Source organism: Protopterus annectens, chromosome 1.part0 (genome assembly GCF_019279795.1).
Source record: "Protopterus annectens isolate FY-2018-M chromosome 1.part0, PAN1.0, whole genome shotgun sequence".
Taxonomy (NCBI): domain Eukaryota; kingdom Metazoa; phylum Chordata; order Ceratodontiformes; family Protopteridae; genus Protopterus; species Protopterus annectens.
The window spans coordinates 1,781,534,444-1,781,556,928 of record NC_056725.1 but is presented as its reverse complement, the minus strand read 5'-3'; the positions used below and the strand labels follow the sequence as shown (position 1 = coordinate 1,781,556,928).

General features: G+C 35.2%; 1 protein-coding gene across 1 annotated transcript in view; it reads left to right on the top strand.

Annotated features, from left to right (window-relative positions):
* The window catches only part of LOC122800030, a 938,706-nt gene extending 918,975 nt beyond the window's left edge, over positions 1-19,731 (top strand). Inside the window, exon 9 of the mRNA XM_044069506.1 lies at positions 19,602-19,731. Within this exon, the coding sequence (XP_043925441.1) occupies positions 19,602-19,655 (54 nt within the window). The 3' untranslated portion in view covers positions 19,656-19,731. The remainder of the gene's footprint in view (positions 1-19,601) is intronic.
* The last annotated feature ends 2,754 nt before the right edge of the window (positions 19,732-22,485 follow it).

Here is a 22,485-nt window from a genome sequence, read left to right as displayed (position 1 = left end):
TTGTCTGTTAGGAAGAAGAAAGCTATATTTTTCACTAGAAAAATTTTTAGTCTACAACCTTCTGGAATACTGAAACTGGAAGGAAAGTTGGCATAAAAAATGGATGCTCTGAATGTGCAAATCTGGTTTATTTCCAAACGCAAATGGATTTGTAATGAAGCCTGAAAGGTTTTTTGTGCTAAATTCCTACATATGACTGGGGAAAGCCAACAAGAAATAATTTTTTGTATTGCTTGAAGAGACAAAAATGTGAAATAGTGCCCCATAAGAAGAAAGTCACAAATTATTGTGAGCCAGGAAAAAATGCTTTTTTCACCATTTGTTCTTTACAAAAGCGGACATGTTTGTGCAGAGAATAGGTATGTTATTTATCTGAAGAATAGAGCCAAAGACTTTGAATTCTGTGAGTTTCCTGATTCATGAATAAACAGAAGAATAATTTTTGATACTAGAAATGATAAAACAAGGTGGAGGTTTTTAAGAGAAAAAAAAATCTGATCTTATTGATCTGTGGATATATGCAGTGCAAGTGAAAATTAACAGAAAATGGAAGTGTGTAAGAAAATGTGAACCAAATAATAACATCAAATAAGAAATAAAGGCATGATACTCTGCAGCAGAAGTGGATATGAAAATGAGAACCACATGAGAATCCATAATTGAGATCAGAGATAAGAAAGTGCACTTTTAATTCATACTTCATCATGTACGCATGACTGCAGGGATGACAGGAAAAGATGACTTGCATTTAATCAGTCTTGAAGTATTTGCACTAGATGGCATTTTTACAGTGCAGGAATGGAAAATCCTGCATGTCCAGATTAATTTGGATATTGGTCAACATAACCATAACTATGTGTTTTTTTTATTTTGGAAATGAAAGGAGTTGATACAGTTAAAACTGAAAATGTTTTTTGATGCATGAAGCATGGAGATAATAGTAGATGTGACACTGTTGCATGAAATGTTGATATTTAATGGATGGAGTGCCAAATTTAAATTAAAAACACAGTTGCAGAATTTATTTTATGTCAAGATATTGTTGTACATTGAGGTACGAAGACAGTGAACAGAGAGTAAATTACTTATTGCTGATGTATTCTGACTGATATGGAACAATTGTATCAGACACAACAGATGTGTAGGTATAAAAAGCACATTATTCTTTGGATTGTAAACTGTAAAGTAAATTCTCCCAATGTTTTGTGCAGCTTGCAAGAAATTAGAGCCAAAGAAGCAAATGTTGAGTATTAAAAAAATGCAGGTATACAGAATCAGTCAAGCAGCAACACAAACAGAGGCATCTCAGATACTGAGATACTGTGTAGATCCATAACAATAATATCAATAATAAATATTCTAATTTATATTCAGGCTTAAGATGTTTTTCAGGAGAATATTACATGCAACTAAACCTTGGTGATATGCCAATGAGACTTCCTGTATGGATAGTGTTCATGACTAAAGCAGAATATCAACTGAAGGGAAAGGAAAACTTAGATGTCTTTAAAAAGCAATAAGATTAACTAAATGGTGAAAGAGTATGGTTAGATGTGAAGAAAGGAAACATGCTTCAGATTTGTATTGATCCATAAGATTGGAATAAAGTGATTAAAAGATTGCATTATCCATAAGATAAAGCTGAAGTGGTCTTGTAAATGCCAATCCCTAAGATCTTTTCAGTACTGTTGAAACATTGCATATATAGGAGGTTGGTTCTCTTAGAGTCATAGAGTTGGACTTAGCATTTGTGGGCAACAGTGAAATCAAAGGTTTGATTAATTGCCAGACCTCTGTGATTTGTGGAACTAATGAAAAATGGAGTCCAAATTTGATATACCTCACTGTTGATGTCATTGATCTATTTTCTAGCATTCCGAAGGAGGAGGGTTTAGAATGCTTTGAAAGAAGTTTGAAAAAAGTATACGGATTTCTCATGGGATAAAGTTTGTCTAATTTGCGATATGATGTCACTAGTGCTAGATTATAATTACATTTCATTTCAAGGAGAGTTTTTTAGACAGACCAAGGGAGTGGGCATGGGAGCATCCTGCGCCCCCATTTTTGCTAATTTGGTGATGGCGGATTGGGAATCCGAACATGTGTTTAAGAGTGACTTTTTTCAAGATATTGCATTATATGTTAGATATTTGGATGACATTTTTATTTTGTGGAATGCATCAGTGGAAAGATTACATAAATTCATGGGGTTTCTAAATAACACTGTAGATTTTCTAAAATTCCCGTATGATTATAGTTTTAAAGAAATTTCATACTTGGATGTACTATTGAGCCATGATACACAAGGCTTTACATCAAGAATTTATAGGAAACCTACATTTTCGAATGATTATTTTTATTATAGTAGTAATCATCCTCCATACGTATTCAAAAATGTGATCAAAGGACAATGCATACGTGCAGCGAGAATGTCATCTAATAAACAGATTTTGAATAATGAACTTAACGTCATCAGGGATTTGTTCATTAGCAGAGCTTACCCAGAAAAGATGGTTATGGATGTCATTAGTTATGTACATAAGGAATGGGGTATCAAATACAAACCTTTATTAGGTTGTTATAAATTGGAGAAACAGATATGCTTGGATAAAGATGTAAATGGAAGGGTTTGTATACTCACATATACTCCTAGTACATATATTATAAAGGAAATTTTAGAAAGATATTGGAAGACATTAACCATAATGGACTTGGAACAAATATTAGGAACAAAACCGAGATGTGTATATAAGACAGCTCCCAACATAAAAAATTTATTGGAAAGAGCTAGTTACAATAAACAAGTAAATGATATATTCAAAGGCCCATCCAAATGTGGAAGGTGCCATCAATGTAAGCATATCAACTCGGACAAGGTAATTAAGTTGGATGATATTTGCCATACTATCATCAAATGTAGGACAGGAAATTGCAATACCAAGCAGGTAGTCTATATTGCTATATGTATAAAATGTAATGCACATTATATAGGTAAGACAGAAAGACAGCTGAAAAAGCGCATTTACGAACACCTATATAAAATAGGCAAATGTGATACAAAAAATGCGTTATATAGACACATCCTAGATAAGGGTGAAGACCACAGCTTTGTATTCTCAATTATTGACCAGGTGACTGATGTACCTTTTGGAGGGAACTGGAAAATGAGACTGGCATAATATGAGAGCAAATGGCAAATTTTAACTGACTCTACGTGACCACCTGGCTTAAATGACTTCATTAGTATCAAACCATTTTTAGCTTTAGCATAGTACAATATTGCCATCAATACAATTAAGTATATTGGTACCCACATAGACAGTACTGTAGTAGTATGCATTTGGGATTAGTCATTATATCTATTTATATATATTAATTGTACATATACATTCTTGAGTAGTTTTGTTAGTATTTTAACACATATATATATTCATCTACATTATTATATTTATAATATATTAATATGTATAATTTTAGAGATTTTAAATTAATATTTTTTAGTGTAGATTATTTAGTTGGTAGTTTATATTATATCATAGAATTATGTATCATATATATATAAGGAAAGTTTATATCATATGTGGAAATAATGAAATGTCTCTTTAATTTTTTTGGCGGACTTTTAAATCAATTATATCATCATGTAATTAAGGGAAGTGTATATAAATGAAATGGTTATTACATTTTATTGTTCTGAGGAAGACTGTTGCACAGTCGAAAGCGCTAAACCAGGAGTTGTTATTGTGTTTGTTACTGAATAAATCGTGTTCACATCCTTATCGTACGAGCAGTTATTCACGTTCAGTCCATCATTATTGTTCCAGGTTTGATTAATTGCCAGACCTCTGTGATTTGTGGTCACTGCCATGGGATGAAAGAGTATGCAGACACAGATGTCTCAGAACTTCTGGGACGGGAAAGTGGACATGCTTTTTTAAAGTTACATCCAAAGTACTGTGCTGTAATGCCACATTGGCTAGGAGCTAATCTGGAACTGTAACTGATTTCATAAACTCTTCTGGTCTGGGATTTATTAATGGGGTGTTGGCATGATGACATCTTTTTTTCCATATCTAGTGACCATAGTGCTGTAGGGTGTGCAGCAACTTTTGTTTGTTTCAGGCCAGACAGTAGTTAGTAGTGTGTAGACATTCTTTCAAGGGTTCTTGAACTTCTTCATCCATTCCTTGTTATCAATCAGATATGCTTATTTTGTGTGACTTTAACATCAGAATTGATGGTGAGTTTGCAGCATTTGTAAAATAATTCCTATCAGACACATTGGTGTGATAGATTCAAATCTCAATGTATTCCTCAGCTCTGGAACAAACTTCCAGTGTATGTCAAGCATAGTAACAACCTTTCCACTTTCAGGGAAACTAGATAACTGGATGAGCAGTTTCAAATTCTCCCCTGGTCTATCTTGTCTTGTCCTTCTTGAAGCTAGAAGTAACTTTTGAATAGTGTTTTTTTGGCTTGGCCTGTAGTGTTCTGCAGTCTGATTGCCTAGTACTTACCAATGATCCTAATAATCTATGTATTAGGAACAGATATGGGTTTGCTCAGGCAGTTACTTCTGTTACCAGTTCATTTGGACATACCATTTATTTGGTGTTCCAGACTGAAGTTTTGCCCACAGACATGGTGGTAGAATCAATCACTAGTTATGATTATTGATTTATTTCTTGATCATTAAGGCTCAGGTCGACTCCAATGGACAGGGACTGATGCATTGCTATAATTTGTATTATATCACACCAAACATTTTATCTCCTGTTTTGCATAAGTAGCTTAAAGAGCACTGTGCCTGTGATCGTAATATATTTCTGGGAAATATAATATGGTCATAACTACTTCCATGGGGTTTTGGTGCCAAGACATGCACTCCTAGTCCTCTTTATCCCACATGAACATTTACATTAGCATGAGCAACATTAGAAGGGCTGTTTAGAAGTTAATGCACTTTTGGCATCTGACTGATCTTTAGGACAAACTTCTCCTGGATAATCATTTTTCTTTATACAAAATAGTGGCATCCCAGAAGAAGTTCTTTAGTTGTCTCATGACATGTTTACATTGATAAATAAACCTGATACTGTTTTCTGGATTGTGGCTGGGGATTCCTACATGGCTTAACAACAGAAAGGTATTAGCAGACACTGGGCCTGTTTGTAATGCTGATGAGTATTCGCACTCTTGGAATTTGTGTGTGTTTTATTTATGATTGCACTGACTTTGTTACTTTTGTTTTAATTTCCAGTAAAATTACATTTGGCCTAGAGCTAAAACTTACCAAACTAGTGCTGTTATGTGTGGAGGTGCTCTGTCTAGTTCATTGTTATTACAGTCTTACTTACATTTTCTCGGAGGCCTTTATTACTCTCATTCTTAAGAAACCTAGTTTAGTACTGTCTCAAGTCTTTTATTTGTTAGTAGGTTTCTTGAAAAAGGTGATATATATGTATCTATATATATATATGTGTGTGTATGAAATTTTATATATATATATATATATATATATATATATATATATATATATATATATATATATATATATATTATATATATATATGTGGGTCTACCTGAAAACATTGAAAGCCCACAATAATCGTCAAGACAAAAGCATAGAAGCTTCACTTTAGTGAACAACAGGATTGTGGAATCCATTCCTATGGTAAGTAACCTGTTAACCAACAAGGTGGACTTTGACCTTTTCCCAACTCTAGTGCAATCTCTAAGTCGGTATATTTCATTAGGGGAGTGTGGGGTTGTGGAGGTACAATTCCCCCCATATTGGGGGTATGGGTGGCGTAGCCTCTCCACCTGGGTGGTTTGGGGATTGTGCAGCTTCATTTTTGTTAGTTGTTGGATGAGTGGTTACTTAACCTGGGTATGGATTAGATGATCCAGTTGTTCGCTGAAGTGAGGTTTTGATGCTTTTGTCTCGATGATTTGGTCTTCAGTATTGTGGGCTTTTGAGGTTTTGAAGTAGACCCATATATGTATATATATATATATGTATATATATATATATATATATATATATATATATATATATATATATACACACACACACACACACACACACACACACACACATACATATATATATATATATATATATATATATATATATATATATATATATATATATATATATATATACACACATACATATATACATACACAGTTGGACTCTTAGTTGGTAAACAGTACCAAGAATCACTTAGAATTTGTTTTTCAGCTTAGACATAGCATAGAAGCAGTCATTATAGGCTTTTAATTGTATCCTAGTGGTGACTGAATCAGTGTTATTAACTCGTTCAGGTCCCACTAGATGTTTCACTTGCATTTGATATGCTTGACCAAGAAATACTTTTGGACCAACAAAGATATAGTGTTGGATTAGTTTCAATTCTTCCTGTCTTGGTGGATGTAAACAGTAGTTTCAAAGGTTAATTCATCAGTAACTTACTTGTTTTTTTAGTGTACATCAAGGCTAGATTTTGTGTCTCTTGTATGCCATGTATATACTCTCATTTGGTGAAATTATTTGAGGGGAAAGGCTTGAGATGCCATTGTTATGTTAATAATATGCAGCTGTGTCTCTTTTTTTCCTCAAGAGTCTTTGCCTACCCTAAATAGGTTATTTGCTGATTTGGAATGTATCCATGATCAATACCTCCCAGACAGTTGCCTTGGTCATTCATGCTACCTTACAAGATGGGTATGCATGAAGTTTGCTTCCTAATTTCACTGACTAAAATTCATATCCCAACTTCATAGTTTAAGGCTAATTGAGGATTGCAAGTTGACACTGATGGACAAGGTCAGGTATCAGTGTTTTTGAATTTGCATGCACCCCCACATATCTGTCTCCTCTAGTGCAGGGGTGGAATACTAGGGCCTTATCTCTTTGCATCATAGAGCAGGTTAATATTCCTTTTGTATGTTGGCTGTGCTTTTTATGTTTTTATTTGTAAAGAGCTTAGACTTCAGCACTTAAATACACTTCATTTTATGAGTTTCAAACCAGTGTTTTTACAGATAAGACTAGATGAAATAAGCACAAAATTATGCATTCTGATGTGCTGTTAGAATGCTACAGATTCCTTAGACTTCTATTGTTATTTCACCAGCACCACACATGTTCCGTAAAGCTTTACACAGGTAATTGAAAGTTTGGAAGGTGTAAACAAAATTTGTGCTATGTCAATTTGTGGTCAAATACAAGAAGAAAATGACAAGTCAACCGGTCAACTTTCCAGATTTTCTCAGAATGTCCATATTTTTGCCTCTTATTTTTGGATTGTTCTTCATAAACTTTGTGGTTTTCTGACAAATCATTGAGGGTTGAATTAAAGTCACTAAATAAGAGTAAATAGTGACAAACATTTGAATTTCAGACTTCATATCCTACAGAAAAAAATATAATGATGCAAAATCTGTCATTCTAGCAACTTTCTAAGTTTATAGGTGCAGTATTTAAAATATGTCCTTATTTTTGGACCTTTGTTCCCCCATTATTTCTGGCTTTGTCCAGATTTCTTGTGCTGAGAGGTTGAGCGGTATGACAGTAAGGCAGCATAATTGCAAACAAAATAAGATAGAAACAGACCACAAGGCCTTGTGAATCACATCAGAATATCCCTGTACAAAGCATATTCAAACTGGTAGAGGCTGGTATTTAATCTGCTGTAGTATGTTTACAATAAAATAGAAACTAGGCAAGGAATTCAGATAGTCTGAGTAGATCATATTTATGAGAGATGCGTGAAAATTTGTTAAAAGAACTTGAGATTATTTTGGTGATAAGTGCAGTTACCAACAACAGAAGATGTAAAAGCATTTCAGACGTCTACTGATATTTGCTTACAACTGCAACTACTGAAAGATATTACACTAAAAGGAATCCATTAGCAAAAATCAGCTCACTTAACCACAGACAATTGTGGCAACTCAGGATAAATATGGCTAGGCTTGTAAGGGGTCTAGGGCTGTTAGCCTAGTAACCTTATGAACCTATGAAAGATGTTGTCCTTTTCATTCTTCCTCACTGATGGGTTACGGATCTGACCCTTGCATCTGAGTCGGCCTCACTTCCTACATTTGGATCCAAATCTCAAGCTCTTCTCTCTCTCCATAATACTCTACCCCATCCTTAACTCCCCAGATCTCATTTGACGCCATCACGTCAAGTTCAACCTGCAGAATCTCAAGCATGAGAGAAAGCAATTTTACTATTTTTCTTGTGGAAAGTTAATTTTGTTGGGGTTATATAACTCTTATAGTGTTGGTTCATTTCTCTTCCCTCCTTACTTTCACTGGTGTCAGGGTTTTCTTTGTGATTTTTCTCTCTTTCTCTCTCTCCCTCTCCTTTCCTCATGCCTGGTTGGCAGTTTCTCTTTTCTAACTAGTTCTACTTTGAGTACTACTACTGTAAGGTTATGTTTTCTTGTGTGGCCTGACTTACAGTATGTCTGATACACCTAGCTTTAAGAAATGCAATTCTTATGGGCACAAGATCCCAAATTCTGATGCCCACAAGATGTGTGTCTATTGTCTAGGGCCAGAGCATCTTAAATTGGATTGTGACATATGCTCCTTGTTTAATCCTAGGCTCCTTTCTGACTGTAGGAATCAATTAATCTTAAAAGGATTATTACCAGCATCTTATCCTTTTGCTAGGGCTCAAACCCCCTCCAAACCTTATCATGGCTCCTCAGATCCTAAGAAGTAATCCCTTAAAAAAGCAGAGATGTATTTCTTGGAGCCACCAGAAAAACTTGTTAAGGCCTGGGATCTGATCTGCCTTGGATCTGAAGACTGCTAAGTCTTCCTCAGGTTCACAGGTCTCTTTGAACCTGACAGGAGCCATCACTAGCTCCTGCTCACCTCTAACATCCCCTTCATATTCAGATCCCAAGCCACTGGATCCAACAGTTAGAAGTTAATCCCCAGTGCTTATCTTGGAACGTGTTTCTCCAGCTGTACTGGCCCAGTTGTTCCATACCCCAAAGAAATCATCCAAGCCACCATCAGTAGCTTCATCCAGATCATCTAGGAGCTTGGAAGCAGTGGACATGGACAGAATGATGTGGAGATTCCTTAGGGCTCAGATCTAGATGGGGGTCCTGCTGGCTCCATCCCCTCCATGATCCGTAAATCCATCTGTCCAACAAATATTATCTCCTTCTCTGATCTGACTTCTGTTTTTAGAGTCCAAGGATCCTTGATTGCTGAGAGGTGTTGCATCAGATCCGAGGAAGCTTCCTTCCTTGACTCCGGTGGCATCCCTGAACAACCCTGCTCTGACGCTGTCGAATTAGAGTGTGTCTTGGATCCAAGGGGCTGACGCCAGGTCCGAGGGATTGGTTTGACTTCAATATTGTCGAATCCTTCCCTTCTCCTCAGTGCCTCAGCCCTGGACAGCTTGAGTCAGATTCTCTCAGGAGGGATCAGATCTGGGTCGGCTCTGGCCTTCCCTCTTTGTTTGCTTGAGCCCTGAGGAGGACAGAGAGGTGTCCTGGGGTCTGTCAGCCTTTCAGGAAGTTGGAAGGGTTTTCACTATGCATATTGAACCATCCTCTCTAGTCTCAGATCCTATCCACATCAGATCCGAGCTCTGAGCCCTGAGCCCATCATCTCTGTCCATCAGGGTCAGCTAGCTTTAGGAAACCACCACACAGATCCGCATAGGGATTCCCACATTCTTCAAGCACCTCTCCCAGGCACCCTATGGAAGAGCATCCTCATAAGAAGATATGCAAAAGGAAGCACATGCACTACCCAATGTAGTCTGCCACAGAAGACACCGATTTTTATGAGGGCGAAGGATCCACCCCCCAATCACCACCTGATGATGTCTACATCTTCCATGCAGCTGAGGGTACTTCATGAGCATCTGGTTCAAACATAGCCATTAGGAGACATGCCAGGATGAAGCTGTGCGACTTTGCAGAGCCTTTGAAGGCATTCTTTATTAATGCCCCTTTGATGGCTTCTCTATATTCAGGACATCTGTGAAAGAAATGCTCACCCAGAACGAGCAGGAGGGAAAGACTCTGTCTACTATGGGAGTCAAGTTTTCTACCCTGCAATATTTTTTTTCTAGGAACCAGTGAGATGGCAAGAAGATGTGGTTTAAAAAAATATCAGGGTCCTTTCTAGGACTCAAACGAGGATACTTCTTCCAGAGGCAGAAATGGAAATTTCAATGGGAGACATTACCCCAGAGGCAGAGGGGGGTCCACAAACTCAGGGCTTCAGGGAATCCTTCTCAGACAGGTCCCATCAGCACTCATAAAGCATTGCACAACTGCTCATCTTTTGAGGGAGTGGGGGGTGAGGTTGATTTTCCTTGCACCTGGCCGCCTGGACAAACTTGACACAAACTTCCATGGTGGAAGCAAATCCCTTTCTTTGTCAACTTCTAAATTGTGTAAGGCATGCATGAAAGGGATTTTTCTTCTTAGACCAGCAATAAAAGATTCAACTACAGCTTGGGACCTCACAGTAGTCCTCCAGGGGACGACTCAGAAACACTTTGAACTGGCAGACAATTGCGATATGAAGTTTCTTTCTTGGAAAACCATCTTGTTGGTACTATCACTTCAGTAAAAAGAATTTCTGAGCTCCGGGCCTTATCAACTAGGCCTCCTTACATTATGTTTCATAAAGACAGGGTGGCTGTATGAACCAACCCTTCCTTTATGCCTAAAGTCGTCGCTGAGACTAACATTAATCAATCAATACAATTGCCAGTTTTCTTTCCAAACTTTACTAATAAGGGTGAATATATACTGCACCTGCTTGATGTTCATAGACAACTATGCTTTTATGTTCACAGAACAAAGTAGTACAGGATGTCTGATCAGCTGTTTGTTTCTTTTTCCTCTAGCCACTTAGGTCAAACAATTTTCAAAATTACTCTGCCAAATAGATTACTGACTGTATTTTGCTGATTTATTCTCAAAAATGATTGGAATTGCCTCTTCCACCTAGTCTCTACTCCACCAGATATGTGGCTACTTCATCTGCTTTTTCTTCTAGAATTTTAATTGATGATATCTGTGCTGCAGCCACTTGGTAAAAGACTCACCCCTTTGTTAAACATTACAAATTGGACATTGTCTCCAGAAGCAGCACTTCCTTTGGTTCAACAATGCTCCTACATGTCCTCCCTTGAGGGCCTCCCAAGAGTTACATAGCTGGGGACTCTGACCCATCAGTGAGGAAGAATGAAAAGGACAACATCAAATTTAAAAGTATGTACTTAACATTACTTGGCATCTGTATTGTCCAATTTCATTCTTACTTAACTTCCCACCCAATCATCCCCCAGTCTTGTCACTCCTGGAAGGATCTTTGGATGATATTGGAACCCTCGGATTCCAGGTTTGAGCCTCAAATCTTTTTTTTGTGCCTGTCCTGTCTCTATATCACAATGGGAAGTAAGGCAGCAAACTCAATCTGAGGAGTTGGGGGTGGTGTAGAGAATTATGGGCAGAGGGAGGAGCTCGGGATTTGGATCCAAGTCTTGGAAGTGTGGCCAAGTTGGTTCCAAGAGTCAGATCCATATCCAATCAGTGAGGAAAAATGGTGGAAAAACCTTTGTGGGCTTTACAACTATTGCAAGTGTCTAGTTAGATACATGTGAAAGGAGGCATTGTATTCAATGATAGGTCTTATAAGGGCCAAGTAGAGTGGTACTATAACTTAACTGGACTTGGATATCTTATCCTTACCTGTAAGTTGGGTGACATAGAATTATTTTCTTACAATCGTAGCTGCATGTTGGTCAAAGGCCAGATTACTGTCAACATATATTCCCAATCCCTTACTAATAGACAGAGTCTTAAGGGCATTTTATCTATGGAGTAATTAACTTCAGTTGGCAGTTTACCAAAGGGAGTTATAACACATTTTTTGCTTTTAGTTTCAGGTCACAGCTTTGGCACCAGTAATTTGTTTGTATTAAACCTATTTGAACATTAGCCTTGACTTCTGAGAAGTAGATGACAAACAGGAGCAGACCCAGCACAGAACCATTGTGTACTCTGCTGGTGACCAGTTTCTTGGTGCAGGTGGTCTCACCGATCCTGGTCCTGTCTGTGAACCAGCCAGCAATCCAGTGAGTTATGTAAAGATTTACTCTTAACTCAGAGACCTTGTCAACAATACCTGGAGGAGGTATTGTATTGAATGCCTCAACCAGGTCAGAATACACAGTATGCAGTGTTTTACCCTCATCCATTGCTTTGATGACCCTTTTCAAGAAGTCTACCAGATTAAGTAGGCATGACCTTCCTTTAACAATTCAAATTGGTATGGGTCCTGTGTCTGTAGGTTGCTAATGTCCTTATTTATCATTCTCATGATAATTTGTTCCATGGCTTTGCACATTAGTTTTAGTGATAGAACTGTAGTTCCTTGGGTCAGTTGACGGTCCACCCTTGTGAAGTGAAAAGACTGTCACTGTGCTTCATTCACTTGGAACATAGCATGTTTCAAGGCTGTAGTTGAAGCATGTCTCAAGTTGTCCTGAGAAGTCATGTTTTTAGATAGTTTAGGAGGCAACTGGAGATGTTGTTGGGACCCATACAGGTAGTGTTTTTGGTTTTAGTGAGTGTTACCAGCACCTGGTCCCTGCTGATAGCTGGGGGAAGAGATCTATGTTAAAATATCAAAGGTTGAATTCAGTGAACCTCTGTTCAGTGAGATGACAACAGTGAATGTTTATTGATGTGAATGTCTCTTTCAGCAAAAAATCAATACAGCGAATAACATCAGCTGGTCAACTGTAATTAAAGCATACATACTACGGTATTCACTATTTTGATTTTCGCTGAAACAGATGTTTGCATAAATGAACATTAGCTGTTGTCATCTCACTGAGTAGATGTTCACTGAATTCAACCTTCGATGTTTGCATGTTGAAGGATACTTCACCTAGTGGAGCTGGAGAGAGGGAGCATATATTTGAATTGTATTTATCAGCCAATATAGACTGGAGAAGGTGGCATCACTCCCTACCAGTTCAGCATAATGCTGTGTGTTACCTCTTAGGTTTAGGACATGGCTGAAGAAGGACTTCTAATTGCCCTAAACTTGCTAGGCTATCATGACCTTGTAGTTGGCCTTTGGACTTCATTAGATCTCTTAGTTTCTTGTTTAGTTGTATAAGAAAGCACTTGTCTTTAAGGGAGTAGATTTTTCTGATTGTGGCTGTGAGTTTTCTTTTTTTATTAAATATCCTGTTCAGATGAGGATTCCACTACTGATTGTTTTTATGTTTGTTTTGGGTTTATTTCTGGTAGGTATGGCAATCTCGTGGGTTTATTTCTGATAGGTATTGCAGTCTCAATGCAACCATTCAAATATTTCAATAAGGATTCTGTGAATAATTCTGCTTAGGTAACTGGTCTTGAGAATGAGGAAAGCCTTAAATTTTCACAAAGTGTCACTTAATAGGATATAGTTTACCTTTGAATAATTCCTAAATGTTACGGATTTAGCTGGACATTTTGGGTTGATTTTTTATTTCAAATGAGACAGGTTTGTGATTTGACCTCACTAGTGAGGATGTAAAATGATGGGGGGGGGGGGGCAGGAGTTGTTACAATGCTCTCCCATGTTGGCGAGTACCACATCCAGTATGTCTTATCCTCTGGAGTGTGATCTATCTGTTCCATAGTGTTTATGTTAATAAAGTCCAGGAAGCATTGTGCCTGTAAGCTTGAGGCAGTGTACATTTCACAGTCTCTAGAGGGGGGTAGTTAAAGTCACCCATGAATAGGGTGTTTAGCTGGATGGTGAGCTCCTCTAATAGGCTCAGGTAAGAGTTGTGAGACTTGGGGATAGATGGTGACCTGTAGCTAGCCATGATATGTTGAAGGACCTTATCTATGGTGACTTGCACATGGATGAGCTCCATGGTATCATCCTGTTTAACCAAGCTGGAGGTATGCTTATTTCTAATGTTGAGCAATTGCTGACCTTTTCCCTTGCCACTAGTATACATTATCATATCATGATTAAACAGTGTGCTGCCATCCATGACTAATCATTCTGTCTTGACTGTAATGCTTCTGCATGTGAACTGTTCTAACTGAATAAGTGTGAGCAAAAGTTATATTTTATAGAACAATTTCTTAACTCTGGCAGTGTGGACATTGGTGGCATTGGACAGCAATGATCTTGAAGTGCTTAGTTTTGCACTCCTTAATATAATATCTCTTTGGGGGTGTCAGCCACTGCTGAGGTGATCCTGTGAAGAAAATGAAAACACTGTCATCTGTGTTAGCATGTCTGGTAGTAGATTTGTGTATATTCTGAGATTAACTTGTATTGTATGCAAGCATGTCTAATTGTGAACATGTAAATAAGTTTTAAAATGTTGAGTATCTCTCTTTAAACAGAATGTTTAAAAAATCTGTCAGTGTTTTGATACATTCCTAATTGCACGTTTGTGAGGGAGATTCTAAAATACTGTGGAGAATCAGCTGAACAGTAGGCGATACCATTAGAATTTTCCTGGTTGCTAGGTGATTTTTTGAACAGCTGATTGACAGGAAAAATATATTTTTCAAACAGCTGACTGTTATTTTTAAAATAAGACATTTAAGGCTGTTAAGCTGAGCAGTTAGTCATGTAATGAGCAGTGAAGAGTTGAAGTCAGTTACAGTGCTGTGCAGTGATAGCCCCCAAAACAGAACTCACCAAAAACTGTAAGCCTATCTTTGCCTTGCTGTTATGTTAGATTAGATCAGGGACAGTATTCTTTAGTTAGATTAGAAAAGCTGGGTTATTAAGACAGAGTTTTTCTAGAATGATGGCCTTCTATCCTACAGTTTAATTTTATATTTCTGATGATTGAATTTTGGTGTTTATTGAAAGTTATTGATTTACATTCTTGTAATCATTTTACTTATTATTAATTTGTTTTATTATTTTACATTGTGTCTGGAAATCTGTGTTTTTTTTAGAGATTAGAGAGTGTTTATACTTGTTTGATACTCCCCAGGGGTCCCTTGAAGGTCTGGCTGCTCTGGTCATAGCTATAATTTATTTTGATATTTAATTTTCATAATTGACACCCCTTTAGAAGAGCATGAAGGCACTCTGATTGGTGGCAGCATTACCATATGATTTTGTGGAAGGGACATGGCTGGAAATCTGTGTCAAGCATTCCCAGAAGTGTTTGGATTTGTGAGATTTAAATTTACTTTGAGTGTGAGTGTTATCCGAGATCTTTAACTGGGACACATTTCTCTGAAGAGTGTAATAAGGAGTTACATTAGGGGTGGCCAGAAGTATACAGGCAAGACCTAGATTATAGAGTGTGTCCCTGTTGTGCTGTATGGGTAAAATTGTGAAATATTACTCCTGTTTAAGTGACAGTCTCAAAATGCAGGCAGTAGTGAGGATTGAAGCTCCTTAGTTACTGACCCAGGATAGTAAGGGACGTCACATTTAATTGGTGGCAGTCCGGTAGGATATAACAGGACATCACATATTCTACTAGAGGTTATATTATGCCAAATGTGTCTAGGGGGGACTGGCATTTCTGTTTTTATGATAGCTTTCTTTCAAATCTCACCCACTGCCTTTTTTTCTGTTGTTGCAGTAAACGGTAACAGTGATTAGTATTGTAGTACATGGAGTTAACTAATCATATTCTGAAATGGGCAAAAATACTAATGTACTGAGCATGTATTATATCAGAAAGGTGCGCAACAAGCTGTTATGTACCTTTGAAAGCTATTATATCAGGTTCAATCTGCAGTTGCCACAGAGTAACATCAGAAGCATTTTGACAACTTCAAAAACTGCAATATATCTCACTCCCTAAACAAAATGAACTGTGGCAGATGATTAAAGCTGCTTGTTGATCAGAAAGATGCTTTGCTTCTGCCTGCTGTCTTTCTGGCTTTGCTGTGTTACAGATTTCAAAGCTGTAAAATGCTTTGTGCTTCTAATTTTTTTTTGCAATTTGTGTGCATTGGGCAGTTGAAGCTCCATGTGCTACAAAGAATTTTGATCTGATCTTCAGTTTTATATATGTGTTAATATACTCTTGAAATGGATTTAAGAAATTTACCTGTCCAGCATAATTCTTGAGGAGATTCTTGAATCCTTTTCTTGAACATATTAACAAATATGACAGCCATGGCCACAAAATGCATAAATTTGGAACATTTATATCAACAATTTCACAAATACTAACAGTGGCAGATTTTTCTAAACTCATAATTCAAAGTTTAAATCATGTCAGTGAACATGCTGAATTGTTAGTATTGTTACAGTTTAAACTTCTGCGTTAATATGTTGAACAGTAAAGTGCTACTGTGACCAGTTATCTATTGTTTTTATTGTGTTCTCGGTCACATAACAAAATCTTTGATATTAAGAAGTTTTATACATTTTTACCTTGTGATTTTAAATATGCATCACTTTATTTGCTTATTCCAGAAAATAGTTCATTATTTAGTCCATTGCGAATATTACCATCTAAAATAAATAAGGAAAGATTTTTAATCTCACTGTTGCATAAATATAAATGAAATAAGCATGACTGTCATACAGAATAATAGTGTAGCATTAGTCTAAGACAGAACCTCCTGGTAGAGATCAAACTTCTACATGAGTAATGTTTTTTTATAAACCTCTTGAAAAACTTCCAAGAACTCTCTGTCTGGTGATCCCAACATTATCACTAATAATCTCAAAAAAGCTTACATAAAATAACATAATCTAAAGATCCTAGTTTTTGACTGACCTAATTAATAATCTTAAAATTGTACTCAGACTAAACAGAAATAAAATAAAATGCTAATTTATGTAATGATCTTCAAATCTGAAGGGCAATATTCAATTAAAATTATTTTCCGATTGATATTTTTATTCGTAAGTTTGCAGGTCTATGTTTTTTTCAGGGAATATATTCCTTAAGAATCCAATTAGCAGCACGATACTGTTTGATTAAGGTAAACAATGAAATGAGTATTTTCAAATCTAAGATTTTAATTTCTTCTGAAGAGATTTGCAAAATTGTTAGTTACTAACCATTAAGGGGGTTGGGTTGGCTTAAAGGGTTTGCAGGTTGGCATAATGATTAAGGTGTTTCCCTCACAAACAAGAGATACAGGATTTGATTCTGTCTCAGAAAAATTGACAAGGCTTAAAATGGCCCAGAAGGGCAGATAGGCTAGTACTTGACTATGAACCTTTAACCCAACTCCATTTAATTCAACATGACTAGATGCAGCTTTATCTAATTTTAATTTTAAAATATCCCACAATGATTGTGAAAAATGACAAGTCAAAAACATATGCAACAAATCTGCCACTGCTTATGAACAGGCTAAATGTGAAGGTAAAAAAGAAAGGATACATGGTGCAAATTTGGTTAGGGATAAATAAGTGTTAATGTTAATCATTAAATGAATGCAATTACACTTTTTAAAAAGGATGTATTTATTATTTAAATAAAAAAACTTTCTACATTTTGTTTAATGAGGGTAGAATATTATCTTGCTGCTTCCAAAAGTTTGAATTTATAGGGCAATCTTGAAATCTAAATGACTGGATTAGTTTGTATTGGAAACAGCTTTATCTTATGAGGAAACATATAATCTATTTTTAGAGCATAACATTTTGTCTAAGGGAATGGTTAACAACATAAGTATTAAAAATCATTTAACTGTCTTATGATTGCATTAGAACCTGTAGGTAGCTCAAGATCGTATGTCAAAGAATCAAGTGAATTTTATATATTTTCAAATAATTCCCATAATACTTTATCTTTCAGTAATTGGTAATGGTTTAGGTTTAACATTTTATTGTTAATTTTATGGTTTGGATTGAGGATAATTGGTTGAAAAAGTAAAATAGAATATTTCTTAGTTGCATCTTTTTAATTAAATTCTGAAAAGAAGAAATTAATCCTACCAAAGTTTTATTATTTTTTTAATTTTTTTACAATTCTGCAGGGTAGAAATGGTAACTATAATTTATTGCATTGAATTTGGGTTTAAAGATAATTGTTCCATGTTTTCACCCAACACAGAGCCCAGAGATTATCAATGTCTTTAAAATGAATTATTTAAATAATCTGATTAAATGTATAATGTCATTATTAAGTAGAAAATCTGGGAGCACCAATCCTACTCAAGTTTTAGGTGTTGTTACTTTAGAGTAGCTTAGCCTAATAGATTTAGGAAACCATATGAATTTACTTAATCTTGCTGTGAAATTGTTTAAACAAGTAAGTTGTAATTATTTGAAATACTGAGGACATGAAAAAAACATTTTGGTAAAGATTTTCATTTTAATTATGACCCCTTTAAGAGAAGATAAGAGTTCATAGATTTCTATCTAGAAATTTTTAATTGCATATTTTGCCAGGCCTTAATCAAATGTGATTGTAAATTTCTTGTGAGAGTTGAATTCCTAAATACTTTAAAGAACAGGCAAATTTATTTTTTCTTAATATTGAAACATTTATGTTTGATGGTTGGTTGCAAGATGGAAACATTTGTTTAAATTGAGTTTGCAATTAAAAAGTAGGGAAATAATTCTATAGCCTTTGTTATCTTAGTTAAATCATAGTTAAGGTTTGTTAAATAAATATTTAAATTATCTGTGTAAGGAGTTAAAGGTTATTTTGTATAGTAAATGGTGGGAAATTTAGCATATGTTTTTTGAGTTAAGTATAAAAATAAAAGTTCAGTATATAGGTTAAATAGATGTAGAGACATGGGGCAGTCTCATTGGACTCCTTGAAATATTTGCATGTATTTTGAAGTTATTTTATTTATAAAGAGTTGTGTGGAATTTTTTTATATAGTGGTGATATAAAATTTTGGAAAATGCAGGAAAGACAATTTTCTTAAAGCTTGCAGTAAGAAATTGAATTGCGACTTGGTCAAGTAGTTTACAAGCATCCAAACTCCGTACACAGATTTGATTATTATATTTACTGCTGAATGTTTGAAGTGTATGTAACACGAGGGCCTGGTCATTAATTTGTCATGATTTTGAAATCTTGATTGATAGGGACAAATAATATATGAGAGTATTTTCTTTAATCTTTTGGCTATAATAGAGGTGAGGATCTTTATATCTTGATTAATTAATGATTAGGTTTTAATAATATGATCAGTGTTGATCTATTTAAATATAAATCAGAAAAGCTATTCTGTACTGTATCTAAAAAACATAACTGTTTTAATATTTTAGCTAAAATAAGAAAAAACTGTTAATACAATGTGACGGCAATCTGCCTGGACCTGACTGACAATGCTAATAATTTTGGACAATAAAGCTTAATTTTTAAATATTTTTTGACTTTTATAGTTGGTATTGTCTGTGTAGTTAATAGAACGTTTTTTATATAATGGTGGTATCTCTTATGTCGTTGGGTGGTAAACATAATTCTATGTATTACATTGTCATTAACCTGATTAATTCTCAGTGTTACCATTGGTCTTACGTTTATTGTTTTCTACAATGTGTGAAAATTGATAATAAAATATATCTTGGGGAAAAAGAAATATTCATAAAATGTTGTATAAGACAATTAATATTTTGTTTTCTAGATGGCTGATTCTCACCACTGGAAAGGAATGTTCAAGCGACCTCCACTTTGGTGAATTCAAGATTGTATTACTATGCAGTGGATGTAAACTGCCGTTATAATATTACCTAATAAAGTCACATCAATATGAATATTAAATCTTTATTTATCTGTACCTTCATGGGGTATAAACACTACAAAGGTGAATGCAAGCAATAGATAAGTGTAGAGTCTTTCTAGAATCATTCTGAAAAGTTATCTTGCAATAATCTTGTCAGACAGACAAAAAGCAAGTTATCTGTTCAGCTTCAGTGTAGATTTCTTTACAGAAACAGCTAGGTATATGTTATACAGTTCTGAGATTTGTTGTTAATTTGATAATTTCTTACTATTTATTATGCAGATGATAGTAACTAGTGCATAGGTTTAAAAATGAGTACTATGCCTACTGCCCTGAAGGGCTATTTTAAGCCTACCAATGTTTCCTGAAGTCAGAATCAAACCCTGTACCTTGTGTCTATGAGGTAAAAACCCTAAGCATAATGCCAGTATGATAATTGCCAGGAAATTATACTTTCAAGGACAGGCAAGCATAATTATTATCTTTAGAATGATGCTCAGGAGGTCATTATTATTATTTTATTATTTTATTTGTTATACCATGAATTATTCTTTAAAATACATTGATTTTCTTTCTGGAAAGAGAAATAATGAAATGAAGTGCAATTTTCTGAAGCAGCTTTTATTGAACTTTTTCCACTTTATTTTTAACATTTATTTATATAATAAGTAAAGGTACAGTAGGTTATGTTTCAGTTTTTAATGAAAAATCTTAACCAGAAGTGCTTACTTTTAAAAGGGGGATTCATTTTCTTACACCTCTGCTTTTTTTCCCATTCTGGTGAGGGAATGTGCAGCCCTCTTCTTTTACCTACAATGTTGGCCCCCAAAACATAGCAACCTGTTTAAGTCAGTCAGGATATCATAACAAGCCTTAAATTAACTTTCAGAGTTTAACATATAACACATGCCTTCCATGTTTTTTTTCAAGTAATAACCAACACTTAGCATTTTTTATTTGTGAATTGTATGGGTATTTGTTAAATGTCCTGTTTTTTCATTACACATTTAAAATTGTAATATTTCTTACTTTGTTATAAACTTAAGTAATTGTAAACCAAAGTATGATTTTTTCTCCTCTCAAAAATATGCTAATTAAATTTATGTCAATTTTTGTTGACCTGTAGACCTATTTAGCTGCAACTCAAGTTTTAAAATTAGAATTGGCAGAATGTTTTATAAAAGTCAGTGTAATTATATTATATAAATTCAGAACAATTTAATGAGTTCACTTTCCTCAGATATGGGAAAGAAATAAATAAATATTTGTCATTGTGGAATGCTTAGTTATTTTAGAATGGTGTGCAACAGATGATAATATAACAGTAGCTCTACAAAAACATTCTTCAGAAGAATAAAATTTTGGAATAGCAGAGTGACACACAATTACAGTTTTGAGTGCAGCAGTAAGAACACAGTCTTCACAGGGGTATTTCTTTCAGCATATGTAAGTCTGCAAATATGTTTTATGTATTTGCAATTGCACCAGTTTTGTCCCATTGTTTTATAGGTGCTTATTGTTATTGTTGTTATTATTATTATATGAATAAATAAATGCATGAATACCTACAACACTGAAATCATTAAAATAAGAACTCAAACTGCCCTTCAGAGAATCATAGCATGTTAAAGACAATCATTTGAAACATTCAGAACTTCTAAAAACTATACAATGCTATTCAGTTTCTATTTTGCATGCATATGTTCCTTTTTTCTTTATATTACTTACAATAATACATTTTACTTAAAAAATATGACTTTATTTTTCTTTGCTTTTTGGTTGTTCCTATTGTTTTTTTTTTTCATGAACTCAAATGGGATTGTTATAGTGTCATAGGTGCTTAGCTAGTAATAGTTTGTGATATTACAACAAATGACTGGGAGCTGAAAAGGAAATGAACAACAAAGGCAGAAGGATTTACACAAACCCTTTGGCACAATATCATGATGTTATGTAGACTATCTTAGCAATAAATTGTTGGAAGCATGCTCATCAACCAGCATTGCAGTTTTATTATTATTAATTTGCCCATATTACATCATTTTTACTTCAGCATTGTTTGCTGGGTTTTGCATTGCTGATGACCTATTCACAAAAGGCCATCTAAGATGTGTAATCTTGTTTCCAAAGTGACTTGACTCCTCCATGGTTCATAAACTACTCATGTGTGGGAAGCCAAACTTCTATAGCCTTATTTTAATTAACCAAACTTAATTTGAGAATTTGCTTATTTTTTATATTTTAAAATAGGAAAGGCTGTGAGGTTTTTAACTAGCTGTTGCCCCTTAGTTTCTGTATAAAATTAACAGAATGTGAAAGTGAAGCTCTCTCACATGAGGTATTACGGGTCATAATTACTTTCAGTGTGGAGTTGTATATGTTGTACTGTGCTTCTGTGTGTGAGTTGATCTGGTGTGTTTTGTGATGTGTGTTTTGATTTGTTAGTATGTGACAGCAATATGGACTTCAATTAGTAGTACTGGGATTTCATATACTTTTCTTCTGTTTTAAAATCACTATGAATAGTAAATAAGTAGAGGACAGATCTACTACAGGTGCTTGCTGTTAGTAGCTTGTGACACACCTGCTCACCACCACTTCCTAAAAAAGCAAGTACTCAAACTCCCACTGGTCTGTTCTTCCATTTGTACATAGCCCTCTCCACACCTGACCCTACAAAACTTTATATCTCTATCAGAATCTAAACTCTAACCCTAAAACTCCCACCAAGTTCCAAACCCAAATTCTCTCTCCCCTACCCTAAACCTCCATACCCTAGATACTC